A 24,893-nucleotide genomic window follows, 5' to 3' on the forward strand; every position below is an offset into this window, starting at 1 on the left:
ATCAAATTGAGCAGCACAGGCTTCTAGTATTTACTATGGGTGGCTATTTCAAGCAATTAACAACATGCTTCAGTAGAGTTCACAGAAGGAATATTTGATGCCTCTTTTTTCTACTGAAGCCTCCTAATAGCACACACCCCTCCATGGCTCCTGGAGGTCAGAGGTAAAGTTGCCAACTTTTAAAAATGGCCTGCTTCTGAGCTTTTTAACAACAAATTGACGTATGCTCTGATGGATGGCTTCTAGTCCCACCTTCCATATATCATAGCCAGTCCCTGAATTGCTGATGTGAATGCAAATCTCTAGAGTTTCTAAGCAATGGGAGGCTGTAGATTTGTCAGAGAGAGAAGAGTGAGGAGAAGTACTAAGTGGAAAAATACACAATAATAGAAATTCCTCATATGGTGCTCAGACATAGATAGAGCTAGGCAGATCGGGCTCAGACATTGATAGAGAGGCAGGATTAGGATAGGTATCTTGTGGTAGGAAGGATAGGTTACCTCCGAAAAATAGCATGTTAGTGACTTGTGAGGGGATTGAGGGGAAAATCCTGAGTGATAAGCTAACACTGTTCAGGAGTCTGAGATTCTTGAGTTTAGTGAGCCATTCCAAGTAAAATCCATCTATCTCTCATTCCAACAGAATCAGACTGTCATTTCTGTAACCTTGTGTGTGCTACTATAACCCTTCTAAAGCAGAACTTCAGCTCCCCTTAGCTGTAAATAAAGCTTCTGGAAAGCTTCTAGAAACACCTGTTACTAGGGTGTGCTCCCGTCCACTTCGGGCCTTGAGCCCAATGGCTCTTCCCGGCCTGTTGGACTTGTGATGCAGGAGCAGAGGATGGTAAGAGAGACAGATTTGGATCCACATTTTCTCCAGGGGAAGGTGAAAGAAAGAAAATACCTAAACAACAACAGATTTCCCTGGTGTTTAATGAATCAAAGCCTGAGTTCCACTCCTCCTTCTACTCCCATATTTGTGGACATGGAGACAATTGTGAACATATCAGCTAAACAACATTAGAATTTCATTGCTGATGGGGCCACGTGGGGGTATTTAAAAGGTTGGGGTGGGGCAGAACTCAGCTACTTCCTTACCAGTATGCAGTACTGATTCATGCAGGATTACTTTCACCTTTGCTCTTGTGTAAACTGAGCAAAAAGGTTGTGCAAGAGTGGTCCATTTCTCCCTATTCCTCTAAGTCCCCCACATCTCTCTCAAGTTACACATTGCAGCATATAATTTGAGTGAATAACTTTATCTCAGTTCTGTTCTCTACTATAGCTAGGTACTAAAGCACTAGTAGTTCTTGTACTCTCTTGTGATTTGTTTTTCTTGTGGAGAAATGTATGTGTGCAAGAAGAATCACAAAGCATTTACTTGTAATTTTTGTGTTTAGGTTGTTGCGCCTTTAAGGGAGAAGATCCAAGAACTGGAGAAAAGGTATGCCTGTTTGAAGATATGGCCCCTAGACAATCACTTGTTTAATTCTGTAGAAACATGAAGAAACCTGACCAAGCATATTTGTGTGGTGAATTGTAACACTGACTGAACTCACATTTGCATGGCTTCTCTTCAGAAAACACCTAAGCCTTGTACATGCTGAAGTCTGTGACACTGTTCATAGCAGAGCTTCTAGGCCTGTGTTTGAAGGATGTTAGTATAACAAGTGGGGACTCACAAGATACTTGCAGGAAGGGTGTCTGCCACCCACCCCTTTGCTTTCTTCCAACTTCCCGAACAACCTTCCCCCTCTTTCTTAACCTGTCCCCTTCTGTCAGTCTTCCCCGCCTCTTTCTTCCCCTCCCCTTCTCTGTTAAGCCTCCCCATATCTATTTCTCCCCTTTCCCTTCCTCTTCCTCTTTCAATCTCTCTCCTTTCTCCCCTCCCCTTACCTGTCACCCTACTCTCTTTCTCTTTTGCCTCCCATCCCTTCTCCATCAATCTCTCTTTCCCCTTCTCTTTCAACTTATCTCCTCTCTATTTCTGTTGTTCCTGCCCCTCACAAACACTGGCATTGGAGGCCGAGAGCCGCACAGTTCCTAACCCCCAAGGCTCCCCCCCCCACATCGACAATGGCGTTGGAGGTTGAGAGCTGTATGACTCCTAATCTCCCAGGCTTCTCCAACCTTCTGGATTTTCAAAAAATGCCCGGGTTTGATAAACCCGAAAATTGGCACATACCCCTATCTAATTATTCCTACCACAAAGAAAACATTACATAACATTGTTATTAGCAGCAGAGGCCAATTTTATACCTCTCTATTGTTTAACACATTTATATATATATTTTTCTGCCATTGTGGTCAAGGCAGTTTACAGCCTAAAAAGAATATATACTCCATACAAATAAGGAAACAGTACAGCAAAGGAAGAAAAAAATGCAAACAAATTTAGATTCTTGCTTTCAGATAAGTTATCTAGCTGTTCCATAGTGACTAGATAGAATTACCTACTTTTAGTTAATTTGGTTGATTGTTCTCTTCTTTTGGTTTAATTTATGAGCTGCTTAAACTACCGCTGACTAATTTACATGCAGAGGGATATTCCATTTGCTTTAAAACCTCAAGGGACAGCTATTTGCCTCTTTTTTTTCCCCCTTGGTGTTATGTTGGTTCTTGTTTTTTATGGGTGTGACTGTTTTCCTGAGGCTGGACACCACCCCAAACTATTTCCCCCATCACAATTTCACGCCTACTGCACTACACTTGGGTTCCAGCGGGTATTTAAAAGGTTTAAAGGGATAGAATCTGGTCCTGGGTATAAACCCACCCATGCCTGGAATGGTGACTGACAGATAACGAGCTAAAGCAACAGGAACAGTTCAAAAGTGAACAGGAATGAAGTTTTTGTAGGCTATCCGGGCTGTGTGACCGTGGTCTTGGTATTTTCTTTCCTGACGTTTCGCCAGCAGCTGTGGCAGGCTTCTTCAGAGGAGTAACACTGAAGGACAGTGTCTCTCAGTGTCAAGTGTGTAGGAAGAGTAATATATAGTCAGAAGGGGGTTGGGTTTGAGCTGAGTATTGTCCTGCAAAGTATTAAAGGTAATGTGCTAATCATTGTCCTGTATGTATCAAGTGACTATATATTAAGTGACTATATATTAACTATATATTAATATATAGTAAGTGACTATATATTACTCTTCCTACACACTTGACACTGGGAGACACTGTCCTTCAGTGTTACTCCTCTGAAGATGCCGGCCACAGCTGCTGGCGAAACATCAGGAAAGAAAATACTAAGACCACGGTCACACAGCCCGGATAGCCTACAAGAACTGATGAACTCTGACCATGAAACCCTTCGGCAATATTAGGAATGAAGTTTATTCAGAAGGAAACACACAACCGAGGCATGGTTTTATAAACAGGGCATGCCCAAGGAGAACCCTCTGTCATGCAAGTTTATAACATACAGAGAACTTTGCTGCACCGTGGATTCACACCAGGCCCAGCAAACCCTGCTTGAATACTTGTGGTGTCTTTTTACTCTGTTGCCCAGGCTGGAAAAACGTCACCAAAGATCTGATATCTGTACAGATCTTTATGTCACAGAACCACCCTTCTGTCTCACCCCCAACTCCCCACTGTCCAGCCTCTGTCAGCCCTCAAAGCCTAACTGTCATTCCAACGGTCAGGTCTTCCATTGCACAGCTCCCATTGGCTGTTTCAGATCACCCCTGTTGTTGGCTCCGCCGTTGCCGGGGAAACCTCTGTCCTCTCCCCGTCAAAATGGGGCTGTGCCTCTGGTTTGTTTTTAATTGCGTTTTATTATATTGTACGCTGCTTGATGAACATCTCGTGGAGATTTAATATTGAATAAATGATGAATCTAAGTAGCTGTTGCAGGAGATCACTCTGGGAGGGCAGGAGCCCAACAGTAGTTGATCACGGGCAGGCTGGTAGAGTGCGCAGGCAGACTTCCGATTGTGTTGAGTAAGGTATACCACCAGCGTTGTGTAGTGGTTAAGAGCGATGGTTTGGAGTGGTGGACTCTGATCTGGAGAACCGGGTTTGATTCCCCACTCCTCCACATGAGCGGCGGAGGCTAATCTGGTGAACTGGATTCCCCCACCACCACCACCACTCCTTCACACGAAGCCAGCTGGGTGATCTTGGGCTAGTCACAGTTCTCTTCGGACCTTCTCAGCCCCACCTACCTCACAGGGCGTCTGTTGTGGGGAGGGGAAGGGAAGGTGACTGTAAGCTGGTTTGATTCTCCCTTGAGTGGTAGAGAAGGTCGGCATATAAAAACCAACTCTTCTTCTTCTTATATGTATACCTCCAGGTTATAGGTTTGTAGAAAGAACCAGTCTGATATGGAAACATTTCTGTTCCTGATAATTTGCAGTTCAAGTTTCAGAATCTGGGCTGAACGCATCCTTGAGATCTACAGGTTTGGGATGAATTAAGAGTAGGTCTTAGTAGCTTTGGATAGATGCTTCCTATATTAGATCAGTAAAATCTAGATGGAAGAATCACAGGTGGGGGCAAAGGCATGGCCCCTTTCCTTCTTGAACGTCCTTCCATGTTCAGCTGTGCAGTGATGGCTGAAAAACTCCTACACAGCTGTGGAAAGAAGCTGACCACTTCTGTGTTGAAAATCCCAAAGTTTTGTGCTTTTAGACTAGATATATCTATACTAATGAGCAGCTGAGTATCAAAGATAAGCCCTCACTTTTTTTGAAACAGCTCTTATGGAATTTGAGAATGTTACAGACCTTAATGGGATCTAGTATTTTTCATTAAGAGCCTTTGATGAGGGCATTCAAATGACAGGTTGGCTAATAAGTTCCCGCAAGAGCAGCTGTATGCTTACAAAGTACTGTGTTCTGCTGAAAGGGTTTTGTGCTGCCTTAACAATAGAGTTTCCTTAACCTCTAGTAGGAAATTTTTGCGCAATACAAAGAGAACATTAAGATCCAAAATGAAACAATAGTGATCTATTCAAAGCATTTTTAGAAGTTGTTATTAAAAGGTCAAAACAGTAGCACTCAACATTTGATAAAATATTTTGTTCTAAAGATTTTCATTCTCTTATGATGAATAAACAAATTACTTCAGTTCTCCAAAGTACAACATTTCTGTTTGTTTTGATGGTGTGAAACTCAACACTTGGAGAAAGCCACGTTTTCTATTCTGTAGTCATCTTACATATTTTATGTCATGCATGTTGGACATCAGTGAACAGTGACCTAGCTGATCAAAGTATGGCAGTACTAAAAATTGAAGTATACAATGTAGTAAAAACAAGTAAGCAATGGTATTGAATTCTCTTGTGTTTCTTTGCTAACTTTACTAATCTTCAAATCTTTGTGTTTCTGTTTTGATATGTTCCTTAGTTTTACTCAGAAATATCCACCAGTTAAGTTCCTATCTGAAAAGGATCGTAAAAGGATTTTGGTAAGTTAGTAAGCACCATCTTATGCACTGATGAACTTATTTATTCTGATTTTATCAATTGCTGATATTTATGGGGTTGGATTTTATTGTTATACAAATGGTTTTAATGCATTTTCTTTAATATGTTTTGATTTTGTTGTAAGCCGCTCTGAGCCCGGCTCTTCCAGAGAGAGTGGGATATAAGAATGACAAATAATGTAAATAATCAGTGCTCCAGATACCCATATATGTTTAATGAGGAGAACTTACAATATTCAGATAATTTCTGTGTGACCTAAATGGGTGCACTTATTTAAAGCTTCCCCCTTCTCTCTCCTCCCCAATTTCAAAGGCTCCAGGTTGTTAGTTGCACAATAAAAAATGTGAATAGTAGTCAGTGAATAAACAAGGGGAAACTGCAAATGATGCTTCAGCAAGTCTTCAGTAGAGGGTAGCTAGAAGCTGAGACTGCCCTAATCATGCTCCCTAATTAGATGTGCAGTATAGTATAATTTGGAATGCAAAATGGTATAGTATAGCCCGATCTTGTCAGATTTTGGAAGCTAAGCAGGGTCAGGAGGTGGGAGACCACCAAGGCAGTCTTTGCAGAGGAAGGCAATGACAGACCTCTGCTTCTCACTTTCCTTGAATGCCTCTTGCTGGGGTTGCCATAATTTGTTGCGATTTGACGTTACATACATACAGTGTAATAAAGAGCATTTTTGAATGGTTTTGAAAGATGGACAACTGGTGACCGGTCTAGGAGCACCCAATGCTTTAGATTTCTTTGGTGCTTGAATCACAAGCTACGGGAAGCTGTACATAAGCTGCTTTTGGAAAGGAAAAGCAAGATATAAATAAAGGTCACGATGGACCCTAAGGCAGGAAGCAATCTGTTGCATACAAATACCCTTTATCTATGCTCAAATGTAGAATTTGTATAATAAACTTGATTTTGGTAGCAGGGTTTATGTCTCTTCTTAAGTCTTAACAAATACTTATTTGTTTGTTTTTAAAAACTATACCCTGCCTCATCCTCTGCAAATACTTTGGCCACATTCCACCATCTGAATCTCAACTGCTACAATAGTTTGTAGGAATAAGGGAAGGGATTTAGATTCACCTGCCCTGAAGGTTTCGAGTTCCATACTAGCAGGCTATATATGTCTATATATAGGAGCCAGTGTGGTGTAGTGGTTAAGAGTGGTGGTTTGGAGCGGTGGACTTTAATCTGGGGAACCGGGTTTGATTCCCCACTCCTCCACATGAGCGGTGAACGCTAATCTGGTGAACTGGGTTGGTTTCGCCACTCCTACCCATGAAGCCAGCTGGGTGACCTTGGGCTAGTTGCACACTCTCAGCCCCACCTACTTCACAGGGTGTCTGTTGTGGGGAGGGGAAGGGAAGGTGATTGTAAGCCGGTTTGATTTTCCCTTAAGTGGTAGAGAAAGTCGGCATATAAAAACCTACTCTTGTTCTTCTATATCTTTACTGCTGTGTAGAATTGAACTTTGCAGAAAACGTATAGCTATAAATGTGAAAAACTACATTAGGTAAATCTTTAATGTGGACTTTGAATGAATGGCAATGCTGTTTCACCAGTGGCAGCTACACATTAGTTCTTATTTCCAAATGTGCTTGTATGCCATCTAAGAAAAAAAAATACAGTAGTAAATTTTGTTAACATGGATGACATTGTTTAAAAATAAATTATTGTGTTTGTATATTTAATGTCTGTGTTTACAGTACTATTTTTACTGACTGCCTATTTTTACTCTGTCAGACATTTGAATTGAATAATAGAAGAAGTCAGGCTAAAAATTATTTAGCTTGTTAAAAACAGGCATATAATATTTTCCATAATCAAATATAATTTTCTGATCTTAATCAGTACGAGTATACTTATGAACAAATAATTGGTGAAGGCAGCACATCAGGGATATTTAATCTTTTCAGTACCTTCAAGAAAACCTATTGCTAATTATTCACAGCATCAGTGATCCCTTATAAGTCCACAGTTGCTATTTTGGTTTCCTTCGCTGAGTACTGAATTTGGCTGTTATGTAATTGACCCTGAAGAAGTTGCCACATCAAACTGAAGCCCATTTGTTCGCTTCAGTGGTTCAATAGTTGTTTTCTATATCCTCTGGAATTCTGTGCGAAACAAGACCTTCTTAGTGACCCTAACTATAGAGCCTTGTGTCTCTGTCTCTGCTGCCTGTGGAGATACCTACAGTTCTGATTTAATATCTGCGTGCAGAGTTGTTGGAAACTAGTTGGAGACTTTGAGGTGCAAGGGGAGGATAATTCACTCGACATAGGTTTTCTCCCCCTTCATTATCATCTTAGAGGTCAGAGAAATAAAAAAGTATGTTGTACAATACAAGTGGTGACAATTTTATCCTTAAACTGTATTACATTGAAACGTTCCATGGGCCAGTACAGATATGCAGAAGGAAGGTGTGGTACGGCCATTTGAACAGATATGCAGAAGGAGCATGTGGGACAGCCATTTGAACAGATGAAGTTGCTTCATGTTGAGTCAGGCTATTTCACTTGGTCATGTCTATAGACCGGCAGCAGCTCTCCAGGATTTCAGCTAGAGAAAAGTGTTTACACCTACTACTTGTGCTCCAAATGGCTGGAATTGAATCTGGGGTCTTCTGCATGCATCCTGGGAGATACGACTTCAGACTAGGGGTCCACAGAAAGCTTGTCCATGGAGAGTAATTTATACTCTTTCCCTGATGTAAAAGCTTTTTGTGTTCAAAGACCTTTTTTTTTTACATGTAGCAGTAGTCAAGCATTCAGTTCCCTACTTACGATTTGACCCTGTGCCTATAGAATCCATCCAGAGTCCAGACAGCAGAATCTCATGCACTCCATTATTAATCTTTGTAGGTGATGGGGTGGATACTGTATTCTGAAAACTGTTACCATCTGTGCTTCAATTGTGGAAGGGTTGCAAAATTTCCATACCTTATAGAAAAAAATATAAGCATTTTGGACCCAGGAAACCTTGTGATGTCTCTAGCTGTTCTCAGTTTGTTTGCTTTCTAGTGAATGGAAACAACATTTATTATTTAAAGGATGGGAGAAATAGTTTGCAGAAGAAACTGTTGTGCTAAAAACATTCTTCTGATGTTTGTGTTTACTTCAAAATTAACAGTTCTGAATTTAGAAAGCTTGTGGTTCTATGAAGCGAATAGAGTACATTTTTGAAGCTTAAAATACAAACCCTTTCCCCCTTGTCTAGTTATAAGCTACATTCTGACAGCTGCATGTAATTCATTTGATGTTTGTAGACTTTGTCTGCTGTGTCTTTTATTCTGTAAAAGAGAAGAAAAATTTATATGCCAACTATCCTAATGCAGATAACTGGAGGAGCAGGGTTTGTGGGTTCTCATCTTACTGACAAACTAATGATGGATGGCCATGAAGTTACAGTTGTGGACAACTTCTTTACGGGCAGGAAAAGAAATGTGGAACACTGGATTGGCCATGAGAACTTTGAACTGATTAATCATGATGTCGTAGAGCCCCTCTACATTGAAGGTGAGTAGCCTGAGACCCACCAAGTGGCATTGTCTCTGCATGAATCCTGTTGCGTATTCTCTGTTACTAATACCTCTATGGAGAAACAGAATGGTTTCCAATTGGCAAAGGTGTTAGACAAGGATGTATTTTATCTTCCTGTCTCTTAAGTCTATATGCAGAACATATAATTAGAAAAGATGGATTAGATTTAGATTAAGGTGGAGTAAAAATTGGAGGGAGAAGCATAAACAATTTGAGATACGCCGATGACACTACATTACTGGCAGAAAATAGCAAAGACTTGAAATGACTACTGCTGAAAGTTAAAAGAGAAAGTGCCAAAGCAGGACTACACCTGAACATCAATAAGACAAAAGTAATAACTACAGCAGAATTACTCAACTGTAAGGTTGACAATGAGGAAATTGAAATTGGTCATACTTTCTATTCCTTGGCTCCATCATCAACCAAAAGGGAGACTGCAGCCAAGAAATCAGAAGGAGATTGTGACTGGGAAGGAGCTAGAAAAGATTCTGAAGTGTAAGGATGTGGCACTGGCCACCAAGATCAAGGTAATTCATGCCATCATATTCCCTATTACTATGTATGGGTGCGAAAGCTGCATAATGAAGAAAGCTGATAGGAAGAAAGTAGATTTCTTTGAAATGTGGTGTTGGAGGAGATTGTAATGGATACAGTGGACTGCCTAGAAAAACCTATCAGTGGATTCTAGATCAAATCAAGCCTGAACTGGTCCTAGAAGCTAAAATGACTAAACTGAGGCTATCGTACTTTGGTCACATTATAAGAAGACAAGAGTCACTAGAGAAGACAATCATGCTAGGAAAAGTTGAAGGCAGCAGGAAAAGTGGAAGACCCAACAAGAGATGGATTGACTCAAAGGAAGCTTCAGCCCTCAATTTGAAAGATCTGAGCAAGGCTGTTAAAGATAGGATGTTTTGGAGGACATTGATTCATAAAGTCACCATGAGTCGGAAGCGACTTGACGGCACTTAACACACACAATACCTCTGAGGGGCTGGCAAACGTTCTGGCATGAAATTGGGGAAGTACTATCAATGCCATTGTGGGAATTGTGCAGCTGTGGGTGGGGCAGGAAGCTAGGAGGGAGTGGGGCAGGAAGCTGGGAAATCTTTTAGACCTGGTTGTGTTGGAGAGAGTAAAGTGTTGTCCTTTTTTCTTTTTTGTTTCAAATAATCTCAGAAATGTGTTCACATATTTGGAGATATGGGTAAAATATCCACAGGATGAGACAGTGAGGTGTAATTTACTACACTTCCAGGTGTAGTTTACTTGCACATATCTCTGTTAAAGCTAATGCCAACCCATGCATGTGTGATTACTCCAACATGTAGTGGTTTTATATGTTCAGTCTTATTCTTTGCATTGAAATTAATATGCATACATTGCATATAGGCTTACATCAGTGTGTTACTGTGGTCTGCTTCCTTGCTATATGTTGACTGTACAGATACAGTAGAATCTTCAAGTAGGTTCTCATTGTGAACTCAAGGCTCTCACAAGCTTTAAATGCATTTTTAAAATGAAGCTTTTGTTTGAGTAAACATTGCCTTTATTCCTGTAATCCTAAAACCATGGAACATTGTAAATATTATTTGTGTAACAGAGACTGTCACATTCCTAAGAAAACACACTTTTTTCCATGTTACTGAAACTGGGGTTAATAAGATTTGCCACCTACCTTCAACTCCAGTTTAATTGGATTGTCTGACTACTTTTGCTTTTGGATCATGGAGGTGTAGCGGCACAGTTGGAATTTGCTAATGGCCTGCAGCACTTCATTTATACAATCAGTAGCTTTTGGTTAAATAATACCATTGGGACACTATTAAATCACCAGCCTGTTTTTAGTGCTAGGTTCCAGCCTTGACTGGGTGTGAATGTATGTAGCTTATTTTTGTTGTGTGTATGAAAGGCAATCCCAGTGTGACTGAACAAACAGACATTGCACAGTTCAAAGTGTCTGCAGTATGTCAGTGGCAATGGGAAAATATAGTGTACTCTTGGAACTGACGTACCAACTCTATAGAAACACTTTCTATAACAGTGGTTCAGAAGTCAGTTTGTGCACCTGAAATATTTATCTAGTTCATTTCAAACAATCCACATGGAACAGATGAATAGTAGGAAAAGTTGTTTCTCTCTTCCAGTTGTGTGCATCGGTGTAATTTATTTAATGGAATGGAGAGTGGTTCGGGTGATCATTCCAATTTAAATCTTCTGCCAGTTACAGTCGGATGTGGAAAAATTAGCTCATTTACTTTTTGTGTAGTTTGCATATTACAAAAGTTTCTCATAGCTCTCTTAGCCACTAAGAGCAAAACAGATCGAATTTTTAGGCTGTGTTGCTTTTTTATATCCATCTGTCTAACATCTGCTGCCATAGTATACTATTGCCTACTTCTTGTAGCATCTGTTAACTGAGTTCAGCAGAAAATTGACTACTATTGGATTCGCCCATGAATTTTCCTCCAGTTGTTGTATCCATCCCACATTTCTTTCTGTTGATATGAAGGGCAGAGGTTTGGCTGGTTCACATATGCATATTTATCACTTGATGACTCCATCCGACACTACAGGGGAAAAGTTGCAGTGAATTTCAATAAAGTAAGTTATCCATTCAAGCAGCAAACCAGGGGCTGAAAAATCTAGTAATGTTACATGCATATTTGAACCAGCCCATGGTTGTTAGAGGGAATATTGAAATTACACACATTTTCTAATTCTGTTTCTCCTAGAATTGTTCAATTTGTGCTCCATTTTCCATTCAATCTTGCAGTGCCAAAGTACAGATCAAAATGTAATCTACATTTTAGTCATGTATGTAACTTTATTTCTGCACAGAATTATGTCAAGGTTGAAGAATCATATTACTATTTCACTGAACGTCATGTGATTTCTCCCCTCACATTCTGATCTGATAAAACATATGTAATTGATTTTTTTAACTTCTGTTATTTTGTAGTGGACCAGATTTATCATCTAGCATCTCCAGCTTCTCCTCCAAATTACATGTATAATCCTATCAAGACATTAAAAACCAATACCATTGGGACACTGAACATGTTAGGTGAGTTTAAATCTAGCTCAGATGTTCAACAAATTCTAAAATCATGTTAAGCTTTTGGTCTGATGAATTAGGTCCATCATTTCAATTTTAAAAGTGTTCAGTAGCATATCAAACTATAAATATTCTGCTTCTATAATAATTGGTTGTTTTTATGCCAGATTCAGTGCTTGTTCATTGTACATTGTTGATTGGTTGATTTTTACTTTGGGTTTATGGTAGTGATTCTTAATTTTTTTTAAAACAATTGTCAAACTGCCTCCAGAATGCAGCGTACTTTAACTGACCTTCTGGTAATCATAGTGACTACCATGATGGTATTACCAATGGAGCACCCTGGCATGATGGAAAGGCGGAAAACCTATTTGTGCATACCCTATAACTATCATGCCTTCCTATATACCATATAAATGTGTCGTTTACATTCCATCCAGAAGTCTGAATATTGTGCTCCTGTCTTGACACCTATTGGGATTGTTACAATCTTTGTCCAAGCCATGTTCTTTGAAATATATTCAGTAGATCAAAGGAGGCTATAAAAACTTTGCAGGGCCTTGGCCATAAGAGATTCTGAATGCTGTGGGGTAGAAGGCAGGTTGAAGCTCATAAAGCTTAAGATGAGATTGTATTGTAGTTGACTAATACCATTTTCATTACATGGTGTATAGCTCTGTAGTAGAATTTCCAGCCTAAAAAGCTAGTTTTGCATCAGAAACAGAAGACTAGTGAATATGTTCCAAGGTAGACCTCCTACCATTATCCTCTTGCCAATGCAGTCCGTTACTTTCTAGTGGTCTACCTTGGAACATATTCACTAGTTATGTTCGTTATTTGCCTCAAACCTGGTTCAAAAATAGAGTAACCACATTTCCATTTCACTGAAATTCAGTTTTTCTGTTCTAGGGTTAGCAAAGAGGGTTGGAGCAAGGCTTCTTCTCGCATCCACCTCTGAAGTGTATGGAGGTAAGAGCTGGGCTTGTCTTGGCATATTAGCAGCAGCTGATTCAGGTGAAAGCCAGTCTTTGCTGGAGGGGGAAGCTTTACCATCTGACATACTTTCAATATCGACTCTTTCTTTGTTTGTGAATTTTGCTGTCATCCTTTCATAAAGCCATTACACACACACCCTCTTCATAAAAGAAGAGAAAATGTTGACCCATTTTCCTCATGATATTTAAGCTCATCCTTTGTCCATTAACCCGTGGTTTGGAAGATAAACGCATCAATCTTTCATACCGGATGAAACATGGCAATCAACTGTTTGTGAAATTAACTTTAGTCTGTCAAGTGATATCCTGGCATAAAGAAGTTTTCCATCTGTTTGTCATAGTTACAGAAGGAGAGAAAAGTCAAGAACAAAAGGTGTGAGGTTTCTTTAATCAAATCTTAATTTGATAAATGGAGGAATCATCCATTAAACGTGTGTGTTCCCCTTGCAAAAGTATCTGTGTGGCTATGACTGAGTCATGTGACCAGTATAGGAAGCATGGCACTTTCTCTAAATTGACTTCATTTGCCCTTACTGACCTGGCACATAGTAGAACTTGGTTATTTAGTTTTGTCATGTCTTTTTCTGTATGTAATTCTTGATTGGCTGGGATTCAGATTCAGATTTATTATTAATACAGCATAAGCCAATAAAACACTTATATCGTTTGTACAAAGGTAAAAAAAAATTACGAACAATTTAGCAAAAACATACCTGATTAAATTTTCCGAATAATTTATAATAAACTAAAACTAACCTAATATAATTTAATCTAATTGCCACAACCCAACTTTAGACGGCAAACTTTATATGCAACTGCACAAAATTTAGCTACCTGTTTTGCTGCCTGGACATTCCCTTCCCAGAGAAGACTCTTAATTCTCCCTTCCTTTGAATTGACTGTAAATTGGCAGAGCAGGGGAATGATTAACTTACAACGTGCTTCCTCGTAAAAAGAGCACCTGAACAAAACATACTCAATAAACTCCAGTCCCCCCAATTTTCAAGGACACACCCATTCCGTTCTCAGAAGCTTCTTGTACCTTGTAAAATTGCTGAAGGTAAAGCGAAGTATCTCGCTAGCATAAAGGCTCTTCTCCTTTACTTGTTCAGCTCTAAGAATGATAGGTACTCTGCTGGCATTTGAATATATCTATTTCTAATGGTTGGATTGTCTGGGATAATTCAAGAAAGATTGAAATGGAAGGGGGAGAGGGAAATACAGACTAGGATTTCCACTTTCTAAGATTAAAGCAATTTGGGAGGATGTTCAGCTCAACCATAGTTCCAACTGATCTATAGAGTTGGAGTTAGCATACTTCCTATATTATCGGCTAAAGGACAAAACTCATAACATCTCTGTTTCTTCTTAAGATCCTGAAGTTCACCCACAAAATGAAGATTACTGGGGTCATGTGAATCCCATAGGACCTAGAGCTTGTTATGATGAAGGAAAGAGAGTTGCTGAAACAATGTGCTATGCATACATGAAGCAGGTATCTGAAATGTTTGTATTTTAAAAATTACAGATAAAAACCAAATAGTTGCTTTTTCAAAGTTTTTAAAAAAATATTTATAAAGGTAAAAGTCCCCTGTGCAAGCACCAGGTCATTACTGACCCACGGGGTGGCGTCACATCCCGACGTTTACTAGGCAGACTTTGTTTACGGGGTGGTTTGACAGTGCCTTCCCCAGTCACCTTCCCTTTACCCCCAGCAAGCTGGGTACTCATTTTACCTACCTCGGAAGGATGGAAGGCTGAGTCAACCTTGAGCCAGCTACCTGAAACCAACTTCCATTGGGATCGAACTCAGGTCGTGAGCAGAGCTTGGACTGCAGTACTGCAGCTTACCACTGTGCGCCACGGGGCTCTAAATAGTTACCTAAAAAATATTTAGTAGCCCCCAAAAAATGGCAGCAGATGTCAAGGTGGAGGTGCTATGTATATTGAATTATTTTTGATGACTATCCTAAGTTCTTAGTCTCCCTAAGAATCTTAAGGCAATGTGATTTAAAATGCATAGAATTAGATGCAATGGTTCCCTTCAATTGGGGGTATTTCTTTTTGGGGTTAGGAGGGAACCATTGTACCAGGTCTATGGTCTAGTACATCCTAAAAGGCTTGATACTGAATTTGCTGCTTGAAAGTCTTGCTCCATGTGAAAATTCGCTTTTAGATTAAATGCTGTTCTAAAATTGCCAGTGCAATTCCTGTTCAGAACTCTAGGGCAGTGGTATTCACCCTTTCCAGACATGGAACCCACTAAACATAGGCCCCATTAAGCTGCAAGTACATAAGAAGTCATGTGATGTTAGAATCATGTGACAGGAAGGAGGGACCAGAGTTATGACATCACCGGTGTCAAGGACAGAAGTTCAGGCAGCCGACCAAAAGAGCTGGGCTCTGGAAAAACAAGTTAAGCATCAGGTTATCGTAGGAACAAGTCAAGGATGAAAGCTGTGGAGTGATCTTACCCTATTGTCCTGCTGCAGTTTTCAGCTTGCATGCAGAAAAGCAGGAGGTATGGCACCCTCTCTGTAGAAGCAGCAGGCTCTTTTAAAAAGTAGCCAGAAATGCAGATCTGTGGGGGCTCACACCCCAGGATGGGGGCTTCCTACCCACCTGAGGATCAGCCTAGACTTCTGCTCTAAGGGATATAATATGGAAATAGCAAGTGGCAAAGTTTTATCCTTTTTAATTGCCTTCCAGTCGGGATGTATACTGCATTTCTTTCAGTGCTGTCAAGAAAGAACATTAGCAGCTAGATATATAAATATGGAAATAACATGATAAAAGGTGGCTTTTGTAACAGATTAACACATGCAGAATTCTTCAAGAAACATATGAATTACAATATAGGAAATTTAAAAAATCAGTGCATCTGGGGACAAAACAATGAAAGGAATTTTTAATGTAAAGTCCACACTGAAGTTTAGGATTGGGCACCATTAAAAGAAAAGTTGGAAAGCAGAAGGTAAATTTCAGTGGTATATTCTACCCTACCACATTGTTCTTTGGCGTATGTCAACTAGGCATAAAGTATTGAATTGTGAACGTTCTTGTTGGGCAAGAGCAGGATCTCCAGTCATCTAGGCTAGGAATATTTTGGACAAATAAATAGCAAGGTGGAAACTGTACTCTCACCACACAGAAGAAAGTAATTTACAGTGAGGGAAAAAAATATTTGATCCCCTGCTAAATTTGCCCGTTTGCCCTCTGACGAAGAAATGATCAGTCCATAATTTTAATGGTAGGTTTATTGTAGCTGTGAGAGACAGAATAACAACAGGAAAACCCCCAGAAACCCAGAAGACAAAAGTCAGACATTGATGTGCATTATAATGAGTGAAATAAGTATTTGATCCCCTATCAACCAGCCAGATTAGGGTTAGGGTTCTGCTGTCGACAGAAGCAATCAATCCATCAGATTCCAAACTAGCCACCATGACCAAGACCAAAGAGCTGTCCAAGGATGTCAGGGACAAGATTGTAGACCTGCATAAGGCTGGACTGGGCTACAAGACTATTGCCAAGCAGCTTGGTGAGAAGGTGACAACCCTAACCCTAACCCTGTCAACCTCCCTCGGTCTGGGGCTCCATGCAAGATCTCATCTCGTGGAGTTGCAATGATCATGAGAACAGTGATGAAGCAGCCCAGAACTACACGGGGAGGGGGATTGTCAATGATCTCAGGGCAGCTGGGACCATAGAAGGGCTGAGATCTTGCAGAGCCCACAAGGACCCCTTGCTCAAGATAGCACATGTACAGGCCCGTGTGCAGTTTGCCAATGCACATCTGAATGACCCAGAGGAGAACTGGGTGAAAGTGTTGTGGTCAGATGAGACCAAAATCGAGCTCTTTGGCATCAACTCAACTCGCTGTGTTTGGAGGAGGAAGAATGCTGCCTACGACCCCAAGAACACCATCCCCACCGTCCAACATGGAGGGGGACATATTATGCTTTGGGGGTGTTTTTCTGCTAAGGGGACAGGTCACCTTCACCACATTGAAGGGATGATGGACGGGACCATGTATTGTCAAATCTTGGGTGAGCACCTCCTTCCCTCAGCCAGGGCATTGAAAATGGGTCGAGGATGGGTATTCCAGCATGACAATGACCCAAAACACACGGCCAAGGCAACAAAGGAGTGGCTCAAGAAGAAGCACATTAAGGTCCTGGAGTGGCCTAGCCAGTCTCCAGACCTTAATCCCATCGAAAATCTGTGGAGGGAGCTGAAGGTTCGAGTAGCTATACATCAGCCTCAAAATCTCACTGACTTGGAGAGGATCTGCAAAGAGGAGTGGGACAAAATACCTCTTGAGATGTGTGCAAGCCTGGTGGCCACCTACAAGAAACGTCTGACCTCTGTAATTGCCAACAAGGGTTTTGCCACCAAGTACTAAGTCATCTTTTGCAAAGGATCAAATACTTATTTCACTCATTATAATGCACATCAATCTCTGACTTTTTTCTTCTGGGTTTCTGGGGGTTTTCCTGTTGTTATTCTGTGTCTCACAGCTACAATAAACCTACCATTAAAATTATGGACTGGTCATTTCTTCGTCAGAGGGCAAACGGGCAAATTCAGCAGGGGATCAAATACTTGTTTCCCTCACTGTATGCCTTGGAGCCAAAGTCTGACTCAGGATTGATTCTAACAAATTGAAAGAATTCATGGGCAATTTTCCTTTTTTTAAATTCACAAAACCTTACAAAGATCCTTACTGCAAATTGTATGTTGTAAACATACAAAACTTGTATGTTGTAAAACAAAACTCGTAACACTTGAAAGCTATTTCTTAGATTTTTTTTATGAGTTAGAAGTTTAGCTGAATTATGTTCTGAGACATTGTTTCTGCCCTTGTATCAAAGAGATGTGTGCAATGATATGAATGCCAGATGGTTGCCTATCTCTCCCTAATCTAAAGACTCAGTTTGGTACAGTGTTGGAATATTAGGCTAGCCCATGCCCTTTTGGAATGCCGCTTTTACGAGGAACTTCGATTGCACTATATTTCCCCCCTTTTAATATACAAATCCAATGCCTCTGTGACTGACATAATGCCTTTTTTATTAAGTGACAGGGACCCCAAGGCTACATTGTCATTGGCAAGATTTGTTTCAGTCCTTATATCCCTCCAACACTAGATATATGCTGCTCAAGATCAATTGATCAAGGAGCTTCTAAGGGATAAAAGGAAAGGAATATTAGGCTGTGTCTGGCTGGCCATGTCCTGTCATAAAGCTCACAGGGAGATTCTTGGGCAAGTTGGTTTCTTTCAGCCTAACCTCACAGGGTGGCTGAGAGGATAAAATGGGAAGGATAGAATCATAAGCCACAACGAGCTCTTTGGAGACAAGGTCAGATTAAAAAGATGATTGACTTTGAACAGCAAATACACATTCTTATGCTTTGATACTAAACAAAGTGGTTTCCTGCATGCATTTAAGTGGACTTTTTTGGTAGATGTGTCCTTTTAGAAGCTAGCTGCTTGCTGGATGTTTACACTTAATCACAGGATCTGTCTTGTTATTGCTGAGTTTCTTCAGTTAGTGGTTAAAAAAAACTATGTTATTTCAGGAAGGAGTAGAAGTAAGAGTTGCAAGAATATTCAACACTTTTGGTCCTCGGATGCACATGAACGACGGCCGAGTTGTCAGTAACTTTATCCTGCAGGCTCTTCAGGGAGAGCCCTTAACGGTACGTATTCACTATTTTGTCCTCTGGAATGTTCATTGGATATGTGAAGAAGATATAAATGAGCAGCTTTCTTACGCAAAAACCATCACCAAGCCAGCCACTGTTGCTCCACTTGTGATTGCACTGTTGACTATTCAGCTCTCAACCAATTATGTGAATGGTCTTTGTTAAAAGTGTTTATTATTGAGCTGATATTAAGTGAAGCAAAAGGGGTTCACACATGGAGATCATCACTACAGTCTAGTATAACTGCATAAATGTGCAAACCAGTTGCTAAGATGTTTTCATCCAATGCTGAGCTCTGCTTTTGTTAGCATTTTTTTGTCTATAAATGCCATAAATATAGAAGAATAGTGAGAATGTCCTATGAGGTTTTAAAATCCTCTTTCTTTGTTGGTTTCATAATGTGCTGTTTGTAACATCAGTACTTCCATATTAGAGATGTGATGTGTGGTAAAACAATAACCAGCGCCTCCCCACTCACCCAGTCTTTTCAGAAAGAATTTTCAACCATGGTGTTTTGAGGCATTGCACTCATTTTGAAACACAGTAAAATCTCCTGAGATTCACTCAAGAGAGCTGCAGAAGACTGAAATACCTTGTTTTCTAGCAAACAACTATATACCAGTAAAACTCTTCAAATTGACAAGAGTGTTGCTAGGGCATACGATGTTCCCAGTTTCTCAACTTACACCTATTTAGGTGCTAGGAAAAGAGGCTGGTGTAAAATTTCTTCAGGCTGTAAAACTGTCAGGAAAGTCATTGAGAACGCTCCTCCTCATTTCTGTTTCCTCCATACCACGTTCCTACTTCAGCCTTATACAAAACAAAAATCAAGTGTTTGTTTACTCTCAAAGGACCCCCATCTAGGTGTTTTTTTTTTAAGGTGGCTTTTTCTGGCAGGTAGTAAATTAAGACTGCTTTCTTAGGAAAAACTGAAGTAGAGGTGCATTGAATAGTGGCCAAGAGATGTTGGGAAGCAGGCAAGAGAAAAATAACAAAGAGAGCCAGCATGGTTGTAGAGTTAAGAGGTCAGAAAAGGATCTGGGAGATCCGGGTTCAAATCCCCACTTTACAAAGGAAGCTCCCTGGGGTGATCTTCAAGCAGTTCACTCCCTTTCAGCCTAACCTTCCTGGTTTTGAGGATAAAATGGTGGCGTGGAGAACGATGTTGTAAGCTGCATCAGGTATGATAAATATGTGGGGCACAATCCTGATCCATCTCTGAAGCTAGGGAAACCCAAATCTAGGTGTTTGGTTACCTGAGCAACTCATTTAGGCCATTCTGAACTCCTTGTGGCTAATACTTTAAAATGTTCTTGAGCTAATTGTCTTCCAGTTATAATACATCTAATCACTTCTGTAGGTTAAAGCTAATGAGCTGATGAAGAGGCACTTGGAAAGTATTTTTCATAGATAGAAGTGCCTTGGTTGGATTCTCCATTTTGCCGTACATCCATTTTCTCAAATGCATTAAATCCTTTTCTGACCTCTTCACTCTGCAACCATGCTAGCTCTCTTTGTTATTTATTTACTGTTATTTATTTTTCTCTTGCCTGCTTCCCAATATCTCTTGACCACTATTCAGTGCATCTCTACTTCAGTTTGTCCTAACAAAGCAGTCTTAATTTACCACCTACGAGAAAGACTGGCAATCTTTAAGCAGAGGCTGGACAAGCACTTGTCAGGAATGCTGTAGACTTATCCCGCATTAAGCAGGGGGCTGGACTAGATGGCCTGTATGGCCTCTTCCAACTCTGTGATTCTGTGAAAGAGTTGTGTCTGTGTGCTTAGGCAAAATTATCATAATTGCTTGCAGCTTGTCTATCCTAGATTATTAGACGTCAGTAATGTGGATTTTAATTTGTTTTGTTTTTATCCCTAGGTATATGGGCCTGGCATTCAAACAAGAGCATTCCAGTATGTAAGGTAAATTCTCTCTTTCCTCCTCTGAGTGATGTACCCAAAGGATAACACAGAGCCCGGCCTGCTGGCAATTGAGGGCAGGCTATAAATATAAACTTTGAAGTTTTTCCTGCTCCATTCCCACTCCTGTTCAATTAGCCCAGAGACTCTACTTTACTAATATTGTGTCCTTGCTGTCTCTGGACCAAAGTCCCTTCCAGTCAAGGGGTGAGATTTGTTTTACTTCCCTATCTCAGGATCTCCCTTACTCCTACACTTTCCCCCTTTGTCCATTCTAGCTGCCAACCTCTCAAATGCCACTGTCCTAGGTCAACAGTAGAATTTTTTTTGAACCCCGTCAGTCAGGGTTTTCAGACTGGTAAAAGGCATCAGGCATTAGCTGTCCATCAGAGCTCCCTTTTCATGTTAGCCAGATGCCCTCTGTCCTTGCAAAGAATTCACAGACCTGTTGGAGACCCTACAAAGTGACTTTGAAACTTAGTTTGAGAAATACCTAAATACTATTTTTGAACCTTTGGGGGACAGCTAATCCCCTCTGCAGTTGAAAAAACAGACTTTTGCCAGCCTTAACCTAAGACTTGAAAACAGCGATTTCTCCGCATATGCATAACTAATGAAATAATGCTGACATTACCTCTTTTAAATACTGTAGTAGTAATACTAGAACTCCCAGCAGATTTGTGCTTTGAGCTTTTTCTGATGCATCACTGCCATCTTGTGCTTATAGCTTGGATATGCAGTTCATATTTTTAAAGGAGACATTTGGGGAGGGGAGCTTTCAGTCTGGCCAGCAGAGGTCTATTTCCACGGATTGCTCCTGAAATAAGTTTGAAGCTGTGAAAGCTCATGTCATTGTAAATTTGTTAATCTTTAAGTTGCTGCTGTTGTCATTTTTGCGCTACAGGCTAACATGGATGTTCCTCTGGAAGTCTTCATAAAGTCAGATAGTGTAACTGAAACTTACTTTTGTGCAGTTTAGAATTACATTTGTTCTAAAATGTCTTTAGCAAACTGGCTTTGTTTTCCATATAATGTTAAAACTTAACATGACCCTTTTTACATTAGTAAAAAGCATAGATGTTTCTAGGCACTGAGGACTGATTTACACTTAACTTTTTTAAAAAGGATCTTCATTTAATGGGTCTTTTTGCCACCTAATGCTAATAGGACACACACATTTTATTTGTCTGAGCTTCCTTGTAACAAATGTAGAAACTGATCCCCCTCTTTCCTATTTCCCATTTCATTGTTTGTTCCAAAGAAGATCATTTGGTGAATATACATGAATCCTTTGCAAATGATGGCATCAAATGGGTCTTGATTTACACACACACACATATACACACACAAAAACATACAACAAACACAAGCTCTTGAAACAGCAACAGATTTTGCCTGAATACGATTAATTACTCGCAACTGATCAGACCATATTTCCGCAAAGGTTTTACCGTTCAAAACAGATGTAAGTGTAATCATTAAATAGGTTTCATTCAGAATGTCTGTCCGTTTTTGGATTTCTGGGATCTCCTTCGATTTCCAGTGCCTTGCATGCATCAGTCTTTCTGCCATAATCAGGTTTAATAAAATAACTTGTAATTTACTTGGAATTAAAGGAACATAGTTTAATAGCAAAGTTTCAGGAGTTTTTGGGGATATCACTATTTAAACCATAGTTTTAAAAAATTGCTACCTTATTCCAATAGTCCACTCCTCCTGGACTATTTTCATCCACATGTGGATGAAATCTGTGAATGTAGCATGGCAATACCAACAGTCCCCTGAACAAGAATTATAAATCTTAATTTTGATGTTACATACAATTGGTGGTTTTCCTTCCTGGCCCCCAATAGATAAAGAAGTGGCTAGGCCCGTCAGAAAGCTTAAAATAGGCAAGGCCTTTGGTCCTGATTTTACTGTGAATAGACTATTTAAGAGTAGTATTTCTAGCTAGAAAAAGATTTTGGCCCCCTTTTTCCCCTAATATTTGTAATTCTGGCTTTATTCCACAATCTTGGCTAAACTAGATAATTATTCCTGTTCATAAAAAAGGGTGACTATTCTCTTCCTGACAACTATAGACAAATTAGTTTATTGTCTTGTTGAAATTACAAACCTGATTTTCAGATAACCCGACTCTTGTGCCCAGATGGGTGTCTACTGTAGATCACTGTGCAGTACTTGCTCATTTCATCGAAAAATATACTAAACCATCTGGAGACAGGTTCTATGTGGCTTTTTTCGGCTTAAGAAGGGCTTTTGATTCTGTCTCAGATTGTGGGGAAAATTAGCAACTACTGCTATAGATTGTTGACAATCTTTTGGGTACCCAACATTTTGAGGTTGGGTCATTTTCACCTCTGTTCTTATTGGTGATACTTCCATGAATCTGGTTAAAAATTCTGGACATGTCTAATATGAATGTTTTAGTGCACTCAATGATCTTTCAGTTTGCCTTGATGTGAAGAAAAAGAGCAGATGGAGCTAGTTGGCCAGCATATAACCATCTGATGCTTCTTTGTAGCGGGACCAAATTCAAGTCCAGTAGCACCTTAAAGACCAACAAAAATTTCCAGGGTATATGCATTCATGAGTCAAAGCTCATTTTGTCAGATATCACTTGTAGTATTAGCTAAATTACTGGAGAATTTATGTTGATTTTGGAATAATGTGGAGAAATAGCCATGCAAGATTGCTGTAGCACTTGCTAAATTCTCAACAGCAATATCTCACAGCATTAACAGATATGCCTCATTTATTTTAATATTAAAGATATAACACTAGGAAGGTGGTTTTTAGGCTAGAAAGATAGTTTTAAGCAGCCTTATTTTACATCCTTTCCTGACTCCTTATACCCCTCCCTTCCAGTTTTGGCAGCATGATGAAGCTGAAAAACCTCTCCTTCCTCAACCTACACTTTATTGTTTGCATCAATAATGGATGTAGCACTTCAAAGTTGGCCAGTGTTCCACCTAGACGAGTAAATACCAAGCACTCACCAATGGGATACCTAGAAATTTGATTGAATTTTATTCTAAAAGCCACATGGTTGTGTTTTCTTTACTTCTCTGATCATTTGTGTTCAGCAACTGACTGGAAAGACTTCCACTGGAAGAAAACCCACTTAACGAAGGGAGGCTTCATACTGATTAGTGAAGTGGTGGTACACAGGCTTCTGATATGTTCCTCTATTCTCCAATATGTTCTGCTTACTCCTGGGGTTGGTTTTTATGTAACGTCTACCACTACTTAGAAGTGTTTCCATGTGGAAGACTTATGCTGAAGGGTCAGACAGTAAATGTGTAAGGAAATTACTCTTGACTGAAGTGATGTTCTCTCTTTTTGCAGTGACCTTGTGAATGGGTTGGTGGCCTTAATGAACAGCAATGTCAGCAGTCCTGTTAACTTGGTAAGCAAAGACCTTGCTTCCAGTCTTCTCCTTAATGTGGATCTAAGTGGATGGGAAGGGGAGCAAAATAGTACCACAATCAATTGAAACTTGAAATTGAAATTCATGTTAATCCATGTGGTACTGTGGAGTTTTTTGGGTTATGGTTCTACCTACCCTGCTGATTAGTTATTTGCTGCACACATGTTATAACAGATAGAAATGAAAAATTGAAATTACCATTGAGAATCTATTAACATCATTGTCTGCAGAAACAGTAGTGTTCTGTTTCTATGCCATTTACAAAATTTCATATCTCGCTGCTAAAATATTCCTGTCTGCTGTTATAATAATGCACCTCCTTTCAAGCTTCTGTTGTCCAAAGGAAAAAAATTATTTTAAGCTAACTAAAAATCATGAGTGTTTGCTTTTTACTATAGCTCTGAAATGAAGCAACATTTAGAAACATAGTTTATCCTTCTAGGTATCACGTTACCCCAAAAAATAAGATTGTTTCCTTTTTAATTAATCCTCGTTGTATCCTTAGGGGAATCCAGAAGAGCATACTATCCTAGAATTTGCCCAGTTAATTAAAAAGCTAGTTGGTAAGTAAGAAGCATAATTATTTTTAAGCAAAACCAGACAGCCAATTGTTCGGCCTCTCCAAGTGGTGAGATAGCCATCTGGCATTGACCAGAGCCCAGGTCTTTTCTTTCGTGGCTCTGTGGCATGGGCTCCCTGAAGCGGTGTTGGGGGGGGCACTACTTGGAGATATTCAGGAGGCGCTGTAAGGCCTGCCTGTTTGCCAGGGCTTTTGAGGGAGTCTGAATTGGCAGGCATCTTTTAAGGGGAGGGGG

At 40.0% G+C, this 24,893-nt stretch overlaps 1 protein-coding gene across 1 annotated transcript in view; it reads left to right on the forward strand.

The window, feature by feature from the left end:
- Positions 1-24,893, forward strand: part of UXS1 (UDP-glucuronate decarboxylase 1) — a 44,667-nt gene that overhangs the window by 13,820 nt on the left and 5,954 nt on the right. Inside the window, exons 4-13 of the mRNA XM_056861911.1 lie at positions 1,400-1,443; positions 5,345-5,405; positions 8,759-8,939; positions 11,929-12,033; positions 12,934-12,993; positions 14,393-14,514; positions 18,603-18,722; positions 20,608-20,651; positions 23,997-24,057; positions 24,584-24,641. Coding sequence (XP_056717889.1) covers positions 1,400-1,443; positions 5,345-5,405; positions 8,759-8,939; positions 11,929-12,033; positions 12,934-12,993; positions 14,393-14,514; positions 18,603-18,722; positions 20,608-20,651; positions 23,997-24,057; positions 24,584-24,641 — 856 coding nt within the window. The remainder of the gene's footprint in view (positions 1-1,399; positions 1,444-5,344; positions 5,406-8,758; positions 8,940-11,928; positions 12,034-12,933; positions 12,994-14,392; positions 14,515-18,602; positions 18,723-20,607; positions 20,652-23,996; positions 24,058-24,583; positions 24,642-24,893) is intronic.

Source organism: Euleptes europaea, chromosome 16 (assembly GCF_029931775.1).
Source record: "Euleptes europaea isolate rEulEur1 chromosome 16, rEulEur1.hap1, whole genome shotgun sequence".
Lineage (NCBI taxonomy): Eukaryota > Metazoa > Chordata > Lepidosauria > Squamata > Sphaerodactylidae > Euleptes > Euleptes europaea.